At 47.7% G+C, this 12,031-nt stretch overlaps 1 protein-coding gene across 2 annotated transcripts in view; it reads right to left on the reverse strand.

Annotated features, from left to right (window-relative positions):
• COL5A1 (collagen type V alpha 1 chain) overlaps positions 1-12,031 on the reverse strand; it is a 136,660-nt gene that overhangs the window by 51,832 nt on the left and 72,797 nt on the right. For both annotated transcript variants that reach the window (XM_053996247.1, XM_053996245.1), the window contains exons 12-18: positions 10,103-10,177; positions 8,462-8,554; positions 5,878-5,934; positions 5,018-5,071; positions 4,354-4,407; positions 2,831-2,884; positions 95-148 (exon numbers count right to left, since the gene is read on the reverse strand). In XM_053996247.1, coding sequence (XP_053852222.1) covers positions 95-148; positions 2,831-2,884; positions 4,354-4,407; positions 5,018-5,071; positions 5,878-5,934; positions 8,462-8,554; positions 10,103-10,177 — 441 coding nt within the window. The remainder of the gene's footprint in view (positions 1-94; positions 149-2,830; positions 2,885-4,353; positions 4,408-5,017; positions 5,072-5,877; positions 5,935-8,461; positions 8,555-10,102; positions 10,178-12,031) is intronic.

Below are 12,031 nucleotides of genomic sequence, written 5' to 3' on the forward strand. Positions count from 1 at the left end.
GGACACTCATCCTCTGCTGTGCCTCATCCCAGTCCCTCCCAGTCTCCTCCTCCTCCCAAGGTTTCATCCCAGGCAGAAGTGGAAGAACACTTACTCTGTTTCCCTTCTCACCAGGCAAACCAGCCAAGCCATCAAAGCCTCGGTCACCCTGAAAGCAAAACCAGTTTAAAACACATTTCCAGCTCTATTTGAGCGCCCTTCCTGTGTGTTTCCTTTCTGTGTCAAGGAGGGATCGATTTTCTCCCTCAGGCATTCAGCCTTCACCTTCCATCAGACCAGGGATAATCTCAAAGTTATGGATTAAAACAAGGGGGGAAAAAAAAATCACTCCAAGTCTGTATTGGTTTTGGTTTCTTAATTTGAGATTTTGCTAATGCTGAGATTTTGTTAATGCTGAGATTTTTTGGATGGTGTATTAATGAGCGTGGTGGGGTTTAGTGTTGGTTAATTAATAGTGTATTTAAATTTTTGTTGTGAGGTTAGGATTAGGAGAAAGGTAAAGTAGGTTTAAGACTTTAAAAGGGTTTCAAGAGAAATTTATTAACAGTAACTAAAAGAGAGAGTAATGAAAATTAGCAAGAAATGAGGGTAAAAGTTCTTATTATCTCATGTAAAAACTACCACATTGTCATTTGGCAAACTCTTCCCTCTTCCCCCAGTTGAAATGCTTTTCCATGTGGATTTCAGAGTTTCTCTGGGTGATCTTTTCATCTCCCTTCTAGGCAGGTTCTCCTAATCCAATTATTTATTTCGTTTTAATTCCATGGAATTGATGACTGCAACGGGCAAAGTGTGGTAACCCCACACCTGCCAACAGGTGAGCTCTCCCACCACCCCATCCATCCTTTGTAACCCTCCAAGGAAAGAAACAGAGATAAATAAATTCTGGATGCTGTCTTAAGGACACCAGGACAGGAAGGAGTCGTTCCCTAAAAGCCTCAGCTCCTCGGAGAAGAGAGAGGACACAGAGGGGGTTGCAAATCCTGGGTGATTCCAATGCCCAGAGAGGGGCAAGGAGCAGAACCCAGGAGAGAGAAAAGCCCCTTTTTCCCCGTGAAGGGTGAACCTCGTGTGTTTTCACATGTGAATCACTGAGACAGCCCCAGCTCCTCCCTTTCACAGCTCCTTCATCACTCAGTGAGTCGAGCAGCAGGGTTTAACCTCCAGCCCTCTCCTTCTGGCAGCTCCTAGAGCATCTCCCTGCCTGAGCTCACAGTTGTTAGAGGCACACATTAAAATATTGGCTTTTCGGAGATATTAAAATGGATTTTGTGTGTGTGGTGTTAAAGTAACTTTGTTCTAAGGATGTGGTTTGTATTTCTGTTGTTAATTAAGCTTAGTGAAATAGCTGCTTGTGTTAAAATGCCTGCTGGGATGGGGTAAACATCCACTGAACACAGGATGAGCACACCTGTTGTTATTGGACATGAAATGAGTACACAGAAGTTTGGGAGGTTTAAAAGAGAAAAAGAGCCAGTTTTATTCAAACATCTGGTATTTATAGAATTCTAAAGGTGACCGTGGATTAGAGGATGGAATTATCACCTCTCCAACCACACTGGTCTAAAGATTAATTAATCATTTCTCTCCACCCACAGAGAAATATGTAAACTATTCTATTTATACATGAAATTGTGTGGGAACTCTGACTCTCAAATATATGAACATTATCAGAAGCTTCATGAGAACTTTAAAACTTTCAAAAGAACTATAAAAGAAAACTTAACACTTCAAAAAATCAGGGCAACAGACACCTGTACAGATCTGCCAACCATCAGCACTCACCCTCTGAAGGCAGTGTGCACCAAGGCCCAAACTAAAGACAATGATAAAAAAAAAAGCTAAAGCCACAACCGAGGAATAGCTCGCTCTAAAAAGGCAGATCCAAGGAGCAGCCATGCTAAACAATTCTTGGAACATGTAAACTGGCTTAGAGGAAAAAGCTTACTATGCAAAAGGGTCTATGAATATGGAAGGAAAAGGTATTTAAGGGGTATCCCCGAAGATAACAGTCTTAGCTGAGTGCCAAGTTGCACCCAGCTGTAAAAACCTTTGCTCCTTGTCTCCTATTGTCCTTTACTAAACTTCTTACATGTTCACCAGAGAGTGAAGGAGTTTCTCACACAGTGCATTCCTTCCTCCTTCCCAGCACTGCTGGTTTTGCATCCCCTCCCTGAGGGCACAGCCTCATCACAGCCCTTTGCTGGGTTAATGATTTGTGCTCTCCCATCTCTGTCTCAAACCCCTGCATCTCCTGCAGCCTTAAGTATCTCCACAATAAAGTGCTTAAACATTCCAAGGCACCATTCCCTGGGCAAACTCTCCCTGTGTTCCATTTCCAGCTTCTTTCCTGCTTGGTAATTCCAGCAGATCGCAGCAGAATGAAGGGATTTTTGTCTCCAGTAAAAAAAAATAAGACGGGGGATTAAAATTCCTCACCATGCCTCCACTGCCTCACCTGGTTAAGAGGTGGTTTTTTGGTGGTTCTACTCTAGAGGCTTTCCAGCCACTTGTTCGTGTTTGTTTTTTGTAATTGGGATTCTAAAGTATTTGTTCTACAACTGCAGCATATTTCATCCAGCAGTTAAAAAAAGTGGCATTAAAAAAAAAAAAAAAAAACAGGAAAAGAAAAGGGAAAATTGCTATTCTGCCTTCCAGGAGTGTATTTAACTCCTTAAACCCTCTCTTAACTTCCATGCCTTCACAGGAGCCTCTGGACCACCTCACAACCTCCTCCAAGCACGCTGGGCTCCTTCTCCATGGGTGCCTCAGCTCATTCCTGCTAAAGAGAAGGTGCAGATTCCCAAAATCCATGAAAACGTGGCGCTACCTTTGGTCCTGTCTGGCCTGGCATTCCCCGGGCACCGTCGCTGCCAGCTCGTCCCTGCAACAGAGAGCACCAAAGTCAAATCCAAAGGGAAACACAGGGGCCCCAGGGACAACTGGGGCTGAGACAGGGTTTAGTTAAGCCAGAGAGAGGGTTTATTTAAGTCAGGCAGCTTCTCTTGGCGAGGGAAAAATCTCTGCTCTGTGTTTGAAGCCACATCCTGGGGCCAATGAGAGGTGGGAGATGAATGGCAGTGAAGCCACTTCACTACATGGGCCATGGTTGTTGGTTTTTATGTGAAAAAAATGATCTCCCAGCACATTTTAAGAGATGCTAATGATGATGGCTGCAAATTGGAATGAGAGTTTCTGTTTCCAGGAAGGCAGAAGTGGGTCGCACACAAGACTTGCTCCTTCCTTCCTCTGGCAAGTTGAGTCATGGTGAGCCAGAGGGTGGTGTGAAATAAAAATCAGAATTAGGGATGGAAACAGAGCAGGATTTACACCTGATCCATTTTGGGACTGGATTCTCCTCACACACTGCCAGAAGTGGGGACTCCAAGCCAGTTCAAAGCATTTGTGCAGCTACAACCCCAACACCAGGGAGCCCAAACACCCGGGATAAAAGAGTGGGATGCACAGCCTTGAATTCCCCCCACACTGTTCAGATTTTAACTCCCATCCTTCTTTGTGTCCTCCCAGATTTTAATTCTCCTCCTCATTTCTGTCCTCCTACTTTTTAACTCCCATCCTTTTGTCCTCCCAAATTTCAACTCCTCTCCTTGTTTGTCTCCTCTTAGTTTTCAACTCCCATCCTCATTTTCGTCCTCCCAGATTTTAACTCTCCTCCTCATTGATTTCAACTCCCATTCTCATTTGTGTCCCAAATTTTAACTCCCATCCTTGTTTCTGTCCTCCCAGATTTTAACTCCCATCCTGGTTTGTATCCTCCCAGTTTTTAACTCTCATCCTGATTTGTATCCTCCCAAATTTTAACTCCCATCTTTGTGTCCTCCCAAATTTTAACTCCCATCCTTGTTTCTGTCATCCCAGGTTTTAACTCCCATCCTGGTTTGTGTCCTCCCAAATTTTAACTCCTATCCTTGTTTCTGTCATCCCAGATTTTAACTCCCATCCTTGTTTCTGTCCTCCCAAATTTCAACTCCTATCCTTCTGTCCTCTGAGATTTTAACTCCTATCCTGGTGTCCTCTCAGATTTTAACTCCCATCCTTGTGCCCTCCCAGATTTAACTCCCATCCTGGTTTGTAGCCTCCCAGAATTTAACTCCCATCCTGGTTTGCGCCCTCCCAGATTTAACTCCCATCCTGATTTGTAGCCTCCCAGAATTTAACTCCCATCCTGGTTTGTGTCCTCCTGATGGCCGAGAGGGCCTGGCCGAGCCCAGCCTGGCCTCCAGCCGGCTCTTGTGCAACGCCCTCGGTGCAGAGGGATTGTTTGGCAGCAGGAGCAGTTTCCAGCAGGAATTGCAGCTCCTGCCTGCTCAGCACAGCTGCCAGGACACTCACCCTGCGGCCTGGCTTTCCTGCAGGACCGGGAGGACCTTGGATGCCTCGTGGACCCTGCAGGGAATCAAGGAGAGAGGAAGAAATGTCACCTCAAGGGACCAGGAGCAGACGCAGTGATCAGTGCCCACATCAGGCACTGCTGGGGCTCTCAGGGCTACCAGGGCTTCAAAATTAATCCCTGGGGCAGAGCTCGTGGTTCCAAACACCCGGGGAAGGGTCAGGGCTGAGCATCTCCAGGCAGGAATTGTAGGTGTTTGTCCGTGCGGAAGCTTTTGCAAGCATGTGGTGGAGATGCATCCCATAAATCACTTCCCTTGCCATCAGAAAATGGGAACTTTCCCTTAATGCAGGATTTAAGGCTTGGAAGAACAATATCCCAAGCATTAGTGAATTCTCCACACTTCAAATTTTCTTTTATGTCCAGGATTCCTCTGTGGGTGTTTTTCCAGGAAGGGAGCTGCAGAGTTTTACACTGCTGCCTTAAAACCATGTCCAGAGCCTGCATTCAGACATTGGAGGGACATTTCCATGCCAAACATGTGTTCCCACAGCTTCCTGCTCCCAGCTGGCACGGGGTGACTGAATCCCTGCTTCCCAACAGCCTCTCAGGCAGGACTGGCTGCTCCACCCTTCGTTTCTCCAGCTCCCCCAGTTCCACACTCACCTGAGGTCCCATTTCTCCAGCTTCCCCCTTCAGTCCTCCACTGCCCGGGGGTCCCTTTGGACAGAGAAGAGGATTTATTATATTTTTCCTCAAGAGAGCCAGAGAAGAAGATTCCACATTAAGGAAAAGCCATTCATGGATCCAGAGCCCACAACAAGCTGGAGCAGCTGGGTTGGCTCCATCCTCACCAGCTCCATCCTTGAGAATTCCACCCCTCCCAGTTCCACCCTCACCATCTCCATCCTCCCCAGCTCAATCCACACCAATTCCATCACTCCCAGTTCCATCCTCACCATCTCCATCATTCCCCATCTCGACCCCTCCCAGTTCCAGCACTCCCCAGCTCCATCCTCCCCAATTCCATCACACACCAGTTCCATCCCACCATTTCCATCTCCCCAATTCCATCCCCCCAGTTCCATCCCACCAGTCCCATCCTCTCCGATTCCATCACTCCCCAATTCCATCCCACCATTTCCATCTCCCCAATTCCATCCACCCAATTCCATCCCACCATTTCCATCCACCCAATTCCATCCCCCAATTCCATCCCCCAATTCCATCCCACCATTTCCATCTCCCCAATTCCATCCCACCATTTCCATCCCCCAATTCCATCCCACCATTTCCATCCACCCAATTCCATCCCACCATTTCCATCCACCCAATTCCATCCCCCAATTCCATCCCACCATTTCCATCCTCCAATTCCATCCCACCTTTTCCGTCTCCCCAATTCCATCCCACCATTTCCATCCCCCATTTCCATCCCCCATTTCCATCCCCCAATTCCATCCTCCCAATTCCATCCCCTCCAGTTCCATCACTCCCCAATTCCATCCCCCAGTTCCAGCACTCACCATCGGGCCCGGCCGCCCCGTCAGGCCCATGGGTCCCGCTGGTCCCCTCAGTGCCAGCTGCAACAGAAGGACAAACACGGCTCAGCTTGTGACAAAGCCACCACTGAGCCACCAGCCACCGTTCTCTCCACACCCACAAACCCTCGGAGCAACATCCATGCCCCCTGGGAATTCCAGATGCTGTCCCACCCACAACGGGCAAACAGCTTCTCCTTGCCCAGATTCGCTGTGGCTGCCCCATCCCTGGAAGTGTCCAAGGCTGGGCTGGGACACTTGGATTCACCTGGGATCATGGAAGGTGTCCCTGCCCATGGAAGTGCTTGGAATGAGATGGGCTTTAAGCTCCCTCCCAACCAAACCGTTCTGTTATTCTATGAAAGCCCCTGGACTGTCCATGAATCTGCTGAGACAACATAAATATTTATGGCCCCACTTCAGTTCAAGAGAATTTTTTTCTTTATTGTCCTGGTGGTTCCACTTTAGAGGAATTTTTCCCTTTTTTTTTTTTTTTTTTTTTTGTTAACATCCTCCAAACTGAACTCCAATTCAAACTGAACACAGGGGGCTTTTAGCTCTGTAATTAAGGAGTCGTGTTAACCACGCATCAACCCAGTAATTTCCATGGTGGGAAATGGAGCTGGGCCATGCTTTAAAACATCCCTCAGACAATTTGTTCCCTCGTGACAATCCAACACTTCCAAAGAGTTGTAATTATCTGTGTACTCCAGTAATTAAAATCTACCCAGTGACTGCGCTCGGAATGGCAGAAATATTGCACAAATGCTGGGTTCTGTGGCATCTTTTTACAACACCCCATTAAAAGGGAGATGCTGTGAGCCACTGCTGGCTGCAACAACATTCAGTGCCTAATGAAAGCCAAATTTTAAGGGGATAAATCAACCTAATAATGCAATTAACAGCAGTGATAACGAGAAAAACAAACGCAGAAAAGGAAAAGGTTATGCTTGCTGCAGGACTCTGTTTTCCAATCCTGTAGTTCCTCACAAAAATGACATTTATTTCCCTTTCTGCATTGTGGTTTTCAGCCAAAATGTTGAAGTTTACAAAAAATCGATTTTTGTCCTTTCTAGAAATATTCAACTTTTCATTCATAGTCCAAAAGTTACCCAGGATTTATTTGGGCTTTAAATTTTTTTTTCCCCAAACCTGGAAATTTAAATAAAAAGGGACTTTGAATGATGGGAGGGAGGTTATTTATTTTTTGGTAAATCACAATTTTCAGCAGGCAGGAGAGAAAAAAAGAACAAAAGCAGAGAGTTGGAGAAAGCCTCTCATGAAACGTTTATCAGGTCAAACCCTCTATTTCCCGGGAAAATAAAATGCTGATGGAAAAACGCTGGGCAGGCTGGAAATTAAGACTGACAAGGTAACACCAGGAACATAATCCAGGATATTATTGGCAGCACAAGGTTAATGGACAGGAAAATGCAGTGGCTGGGAGGATCAGGACTCTGCCTGAATCTGTAAAAAATCCAACCCCTTTGGAAAAGGATGGAAAGCAGAAAATTCCCAGCTAAGCAAACACCTCATTAAAAACCCACCAGGGGCAGATGCCACCCATGGGGGGAGATCCCAATGGATTTTATCCCACCTAAAGGTGAAATAAATTGAGTTTTTAGCTTATTTTAGCCCCCAAAAAACCCTAAAATCTGCAAACAGCTCAGAGTGACAAAGCAGCTCCAACCACACATCCCAGCTGCAGCCAGATGTGGGCTCTGGAGCTGTCCCCAAATAAAACAGCCCCAAAGCTGCGTCCCTTTGGGAATTGCCACCCGAAAAAGTTTTCTCCTTCATGGCAAGGGTGTGCTTGCAGCAGAATTTGGTGCCTTGGGGGCAAACAGAGCAGTTTGGGAATTTTGGGGTTCCCCCAGCTCCTTCTGCATCTCCGGTTTTTAAGGTCAGCGCTCAGGAAAGCTCCCACGGGCACCCAGGGCAGAGCAATTTCAGAGCTCCACTGGCTTAAAGTGAAGTTTTATTTTGAACAGACGAGTGCAAAGCCTTTCCCACTGAGGTGTCCATCCAGGCAGGGAGCTGGAGTTGTGCTGGGAATGTGCCAGTCTTGTTTCACCAGAGAGCCTGGGATGATTTGGACATCAATCAATAAGGTCAGCCGAGGAAAGAAACGTTCCAGGGATGGTCACCATGTATTCCCAAATAAATACATTCAATTACAAATCTGCCTGTTGAGATTCTGGGAGCTGGGAACAGCTTCTATCTGTGACAGAAGTTTCATTATTAGGATTTACTGGGGGCAAAACCATACAAAAATAAGAAAATGCTTTGAGCACAGCCCCCAGCTGCTCATAGGGACCCTCAAAATAAAAATATACCGAAGCCAGCTGGTCTGCCAGAGGTCTGCAGGAAATTAAAACCAGCTTTCCATCAGCTGGAGCCTTGCTGGTTGCTAATAAAAACCCCAAATCATGCAGGTGCAATCCCGTGGCAGGTGAGAGGTTCCACCACCAGCACTGGGGACGAGCGTGCAGAGATGTGAGGGGTTCATTCTGCTTTTGCAGGCACCTGCTGAGAGCCACGCCAGGCACTCCCAGCTGCCAGCACTCACCCTGGCCTGCTGCAGGATAGCCTGGGCTTGTGCCTCCTGGGCTGACACCATGGGTCCTTTGGAGCCAGCATCGCCTCCTCCGCTGAAGCGGAACTGGTGGGAACAAGGTGGACAAAGCAGGTCACAGTTCTGTCCCTCCACCCTCCCCAGCCTGAGCCTCAACGGCTCCGTTCAGCACGAGTGCCCCAAGGCCACCCCAGCCCTCCCAGCCCTCCCCAGTAGCCCCAGTGCCCTCGGGTCACTGGATCAGGGCCGCCAAGCGAGCGCTTCCCACGCGCTGCCAGCTCGGGGTGGCAACAATGAGGGGGATTGTGGGCTCGGGGACCTCACACACCACATCCAGCACCCACAGGGGCTCTCCCAGGGCTGGCATTCCCTGCTCTCCCAGGGCTGGCATTCCCTGCTCTCCCAGGGCTGGCATTGCCTGGTGCCCAGGAGGCTCTGGGCAGCTGGGGTTGCCTCAGGTTATTTGTGCAGCTCCGGACAAAGCGGAGCTGCTGGAGCGTGGCACTTTGTCCAAACACTGCTGTTCAAGCCAGAAGCCTTCAGCACCCAAAAATCCCCCCACATATTAATGTTTTATTTCCCCAACTTTGAAGTAGAAGGAGTTTAATATTTCCTTCCACCCGCCCTTTCCTTGGCCTGCTCCTGCCTTAGCTGGGAGGTTTTGCAAGGAGGACAGTCCTGGTTGCAGAAACTCCTTGGACACCTCTGTTTCACCTCAGCTGGCTTTAGGTGTGTGACCACACGAGCCTGGCAGGGAAACGTGAAGAAATTCAATTCCCAGGCCCATGGCTGGCTCCTGGAGTGGCCAACAACCGTGCTGTGGTGGCCAGCAAAGCTCCACGTGGAGCTCCTGGCCCAGGCTCCTGCCAGGAGCCTCCCCAGGCTCACCCTTTGGAGCCTGGACAATGTGCTGAGGTTTTTCCCTAAAAAACTCTTTCCCTCTGGCACCCAAGTGCTTATTTCCAGCAGCTGGTTGCCTCACATCAAAAAAGACTTTTCTTTAGTGTCCCAGGACCACCAAGGCTGATTTGGGACTTGCTGGCTTTGTGGAGGAGGACGAGAACAACACAAAAGAACCACTGGTCATTAAAATAGGCGGATTAGTTCAGGTGATTGAAAATTTGGCACTTTGAAGAGCTGTTAGAGGTTCCTCAGTATAGGACAGAGGCTTCTGCCTGGAAATTTGGCTCTTGGAGGAGTCTTCAGTTGTTTCTTCATGGTTTTATCTCTCTCTGTCCAGTCAGAAACACTGCAGCTTATTCAGAATTCAAGAGATGTTTGGACAACGCTCTCAGGCACAGGGTGGCATTTCTGGGCTTGTCCTGTGCAGAGCCAGGAGCTGGACTCAATAATCCTTGTGGGCCCCTTCCACCTTGGGATATTCCATGATTTTTATCATTATCCATCACTTCTGGAAATTTTAACCCGCCTGAGCTTTTGACTAGTGAGGGAGCTCCAGTGCTTTGCAAAAAGTCAATTTACAACAGGAACCATCCAGATCCCTCTTTTATCTCATGGAAAGCATGCCCTTGGGGTAAAGGAGATGGGAGATTTCTGCAAGAAGGGGCATTAAACAACAGCAAAACCAAGAAATCTGACCCATTTAAATCCTTTTTTAGTTCTGTTCGTACTCACAGGCAGCATTAGCATTGTCCCTGGTGGTCCTGGCAATCCATCTGCTCCTGGGAGACCTGGGCGTCCAGGTGGGCCCTGAAAGAAGAAGAAGAAATTAAAATAAACTTCTAAAATACCATTTTTGGTTCTGTCCAGACATTAACAGCTGTAGTTATGTCACGATATTGTCATGACAGGGGTTGAGTTGGTGGGAAATCCCAGTTTTTCTTCAATTTTCTTAATTCCCTGCTCTCCCATCCTGCCCCTGCTATTTCCAGGGTCTGCCTCGTGTGGTTTTGGAGCAATCCAAGTCCCTGCCTGCTCCAAGTTGTCAGAATCAATGTTTAGAGTTGGATCTGTTAAAACCTATTTAAAAACCCCCAAAATAGATGAAACTTCCTAACTCAGGGTCGGTGAGAGAGAAATGGAGGGAGATAAATTCATTCCTGCACGTGTTCAATCAGCTGGGCCATTTCATTTTTCTCTCTTCTGTTTTTTTTTTTTTTTTTTTAATTATTATTTTTATTTTTATTATTTTAGTCCTTTGAGGCTCCTTCCACCTGCAGTGGAGTGATCCTGTCAGGGGCTGTAAATCAGCCCAAATCCATTGATCTCCACAGAGAAACACCAGTGGAGGATCTTTAATTGGCACTGAAGCAACGAGTGGGCAGTAAAAGATCTCTTGATGGAGCCATAAAGAATCAAAGATGGCAAAAAGTTGAGGTTAGCCCAGATTTCCTCCTCAATCCACTGATCCCATATGCAAATGAGGGTGACACCAATGTGTGTGGCTAATTGCAATTTTCACAGCAGTTTAAGGCAACAGGGATTTGACCACATCCCAGCAAGGCCAAGAAAAGCCCCAGAGCTCGTTTTGTGGCCAACAGCTCGGGATTGAGGACTTGGCTACTCCTTTAGTTAGGAAACACCAACAATAAATCAATTTATAGAGAACTGACTCTCTTGGAAGGGCAAGCAATGAACATTTTTGTAGTTCTCGCTCTCCTCGACCTGCCTGCAGCCTGTTCAGACCCCAGAAAAAAATGTAAACACAAAATCCTGCCACAAATCTCAGGCACGGGGACACCAAAAAGCCAGGAAGTCCTGAGGTCACCCCACAAAGGAGGTGGATAAAGGTGAGAAAGACAAATAGGTAACAAAGTGCCTAAAAATCAGAATATTTTAATAAAACAACCAAACAGACCACCAAACCAAAAGATTTGGTGCATTATCCTTGCCCCACACCCTTCCAGCAAGATATCTGCACCCCACATCTCTCTGCTCCCTCTTCTTCCGTGTCCAACTTCACGATTCCCTCATTCCCTCCCCTTAAAAAAAAAACCAAAAAAAAACCCATTCAGGCTGAAGTTTCCAGCATAAATCAGAGCCCAGCCCTGGAGGGGGTGAGGAGCTGTCCCTGCCCCAGCCTGGCCAGGGCTGTGGTGTCCCCAGCTGGGCTGGCCCTGTCCCCAGCCCCACAAGGACAAGGCACCACGACCAGCCTGGATTAACAACGCTGCTCCCACGGCTGGATCAGCAGAAAAACACCAGGAAAAGAATCCCAGCAGTGCCCAGGGGGGCTGCAGAACACCCCAGCACATCCATTTTTCCAGGCAGGCTGGACATCCACAGTTTGCTCAGCCTGGCCCAAACCAGAGATCCCTGACCCCACCGAGATCCCGTCCCAGACCCATCTGTTGGAGCAGAAATGGCACAAATAATTTAGGCCAGGCTTGTTTTATATGATAAACTTTCTTTTCTCTCCCTCTCCTCCTATAACTCCAGCCCTGCCTATGATGGAGCAGGGCTGAGCTTGTTTATCTCTCCTGACAAGTGTTGATGCAGTGCTTTTATCCATAAATGCCTCTTTTTGTTTCAGGCTGGGTGTGGGAGGTCTTTTCCTGCTGGAATGGACCAGCAGAGAGTGGGGGGTGGGCAATGAAACGGAGG

This window comes from Vidua macroura, chromosome 21 (genome assembly GCF_024509145.1).
Source record: "Vidua macroura isolate BioBank_ID:100142 chromosome 21, ASM2450914v1, whole genome shotgun sequence".
Classification (NCBI taxonomy): Eukaryota; Metazoa; Chordata; class Aves; order Passeriformes; family Viduidae; genus Vidua; species Vidua macroura.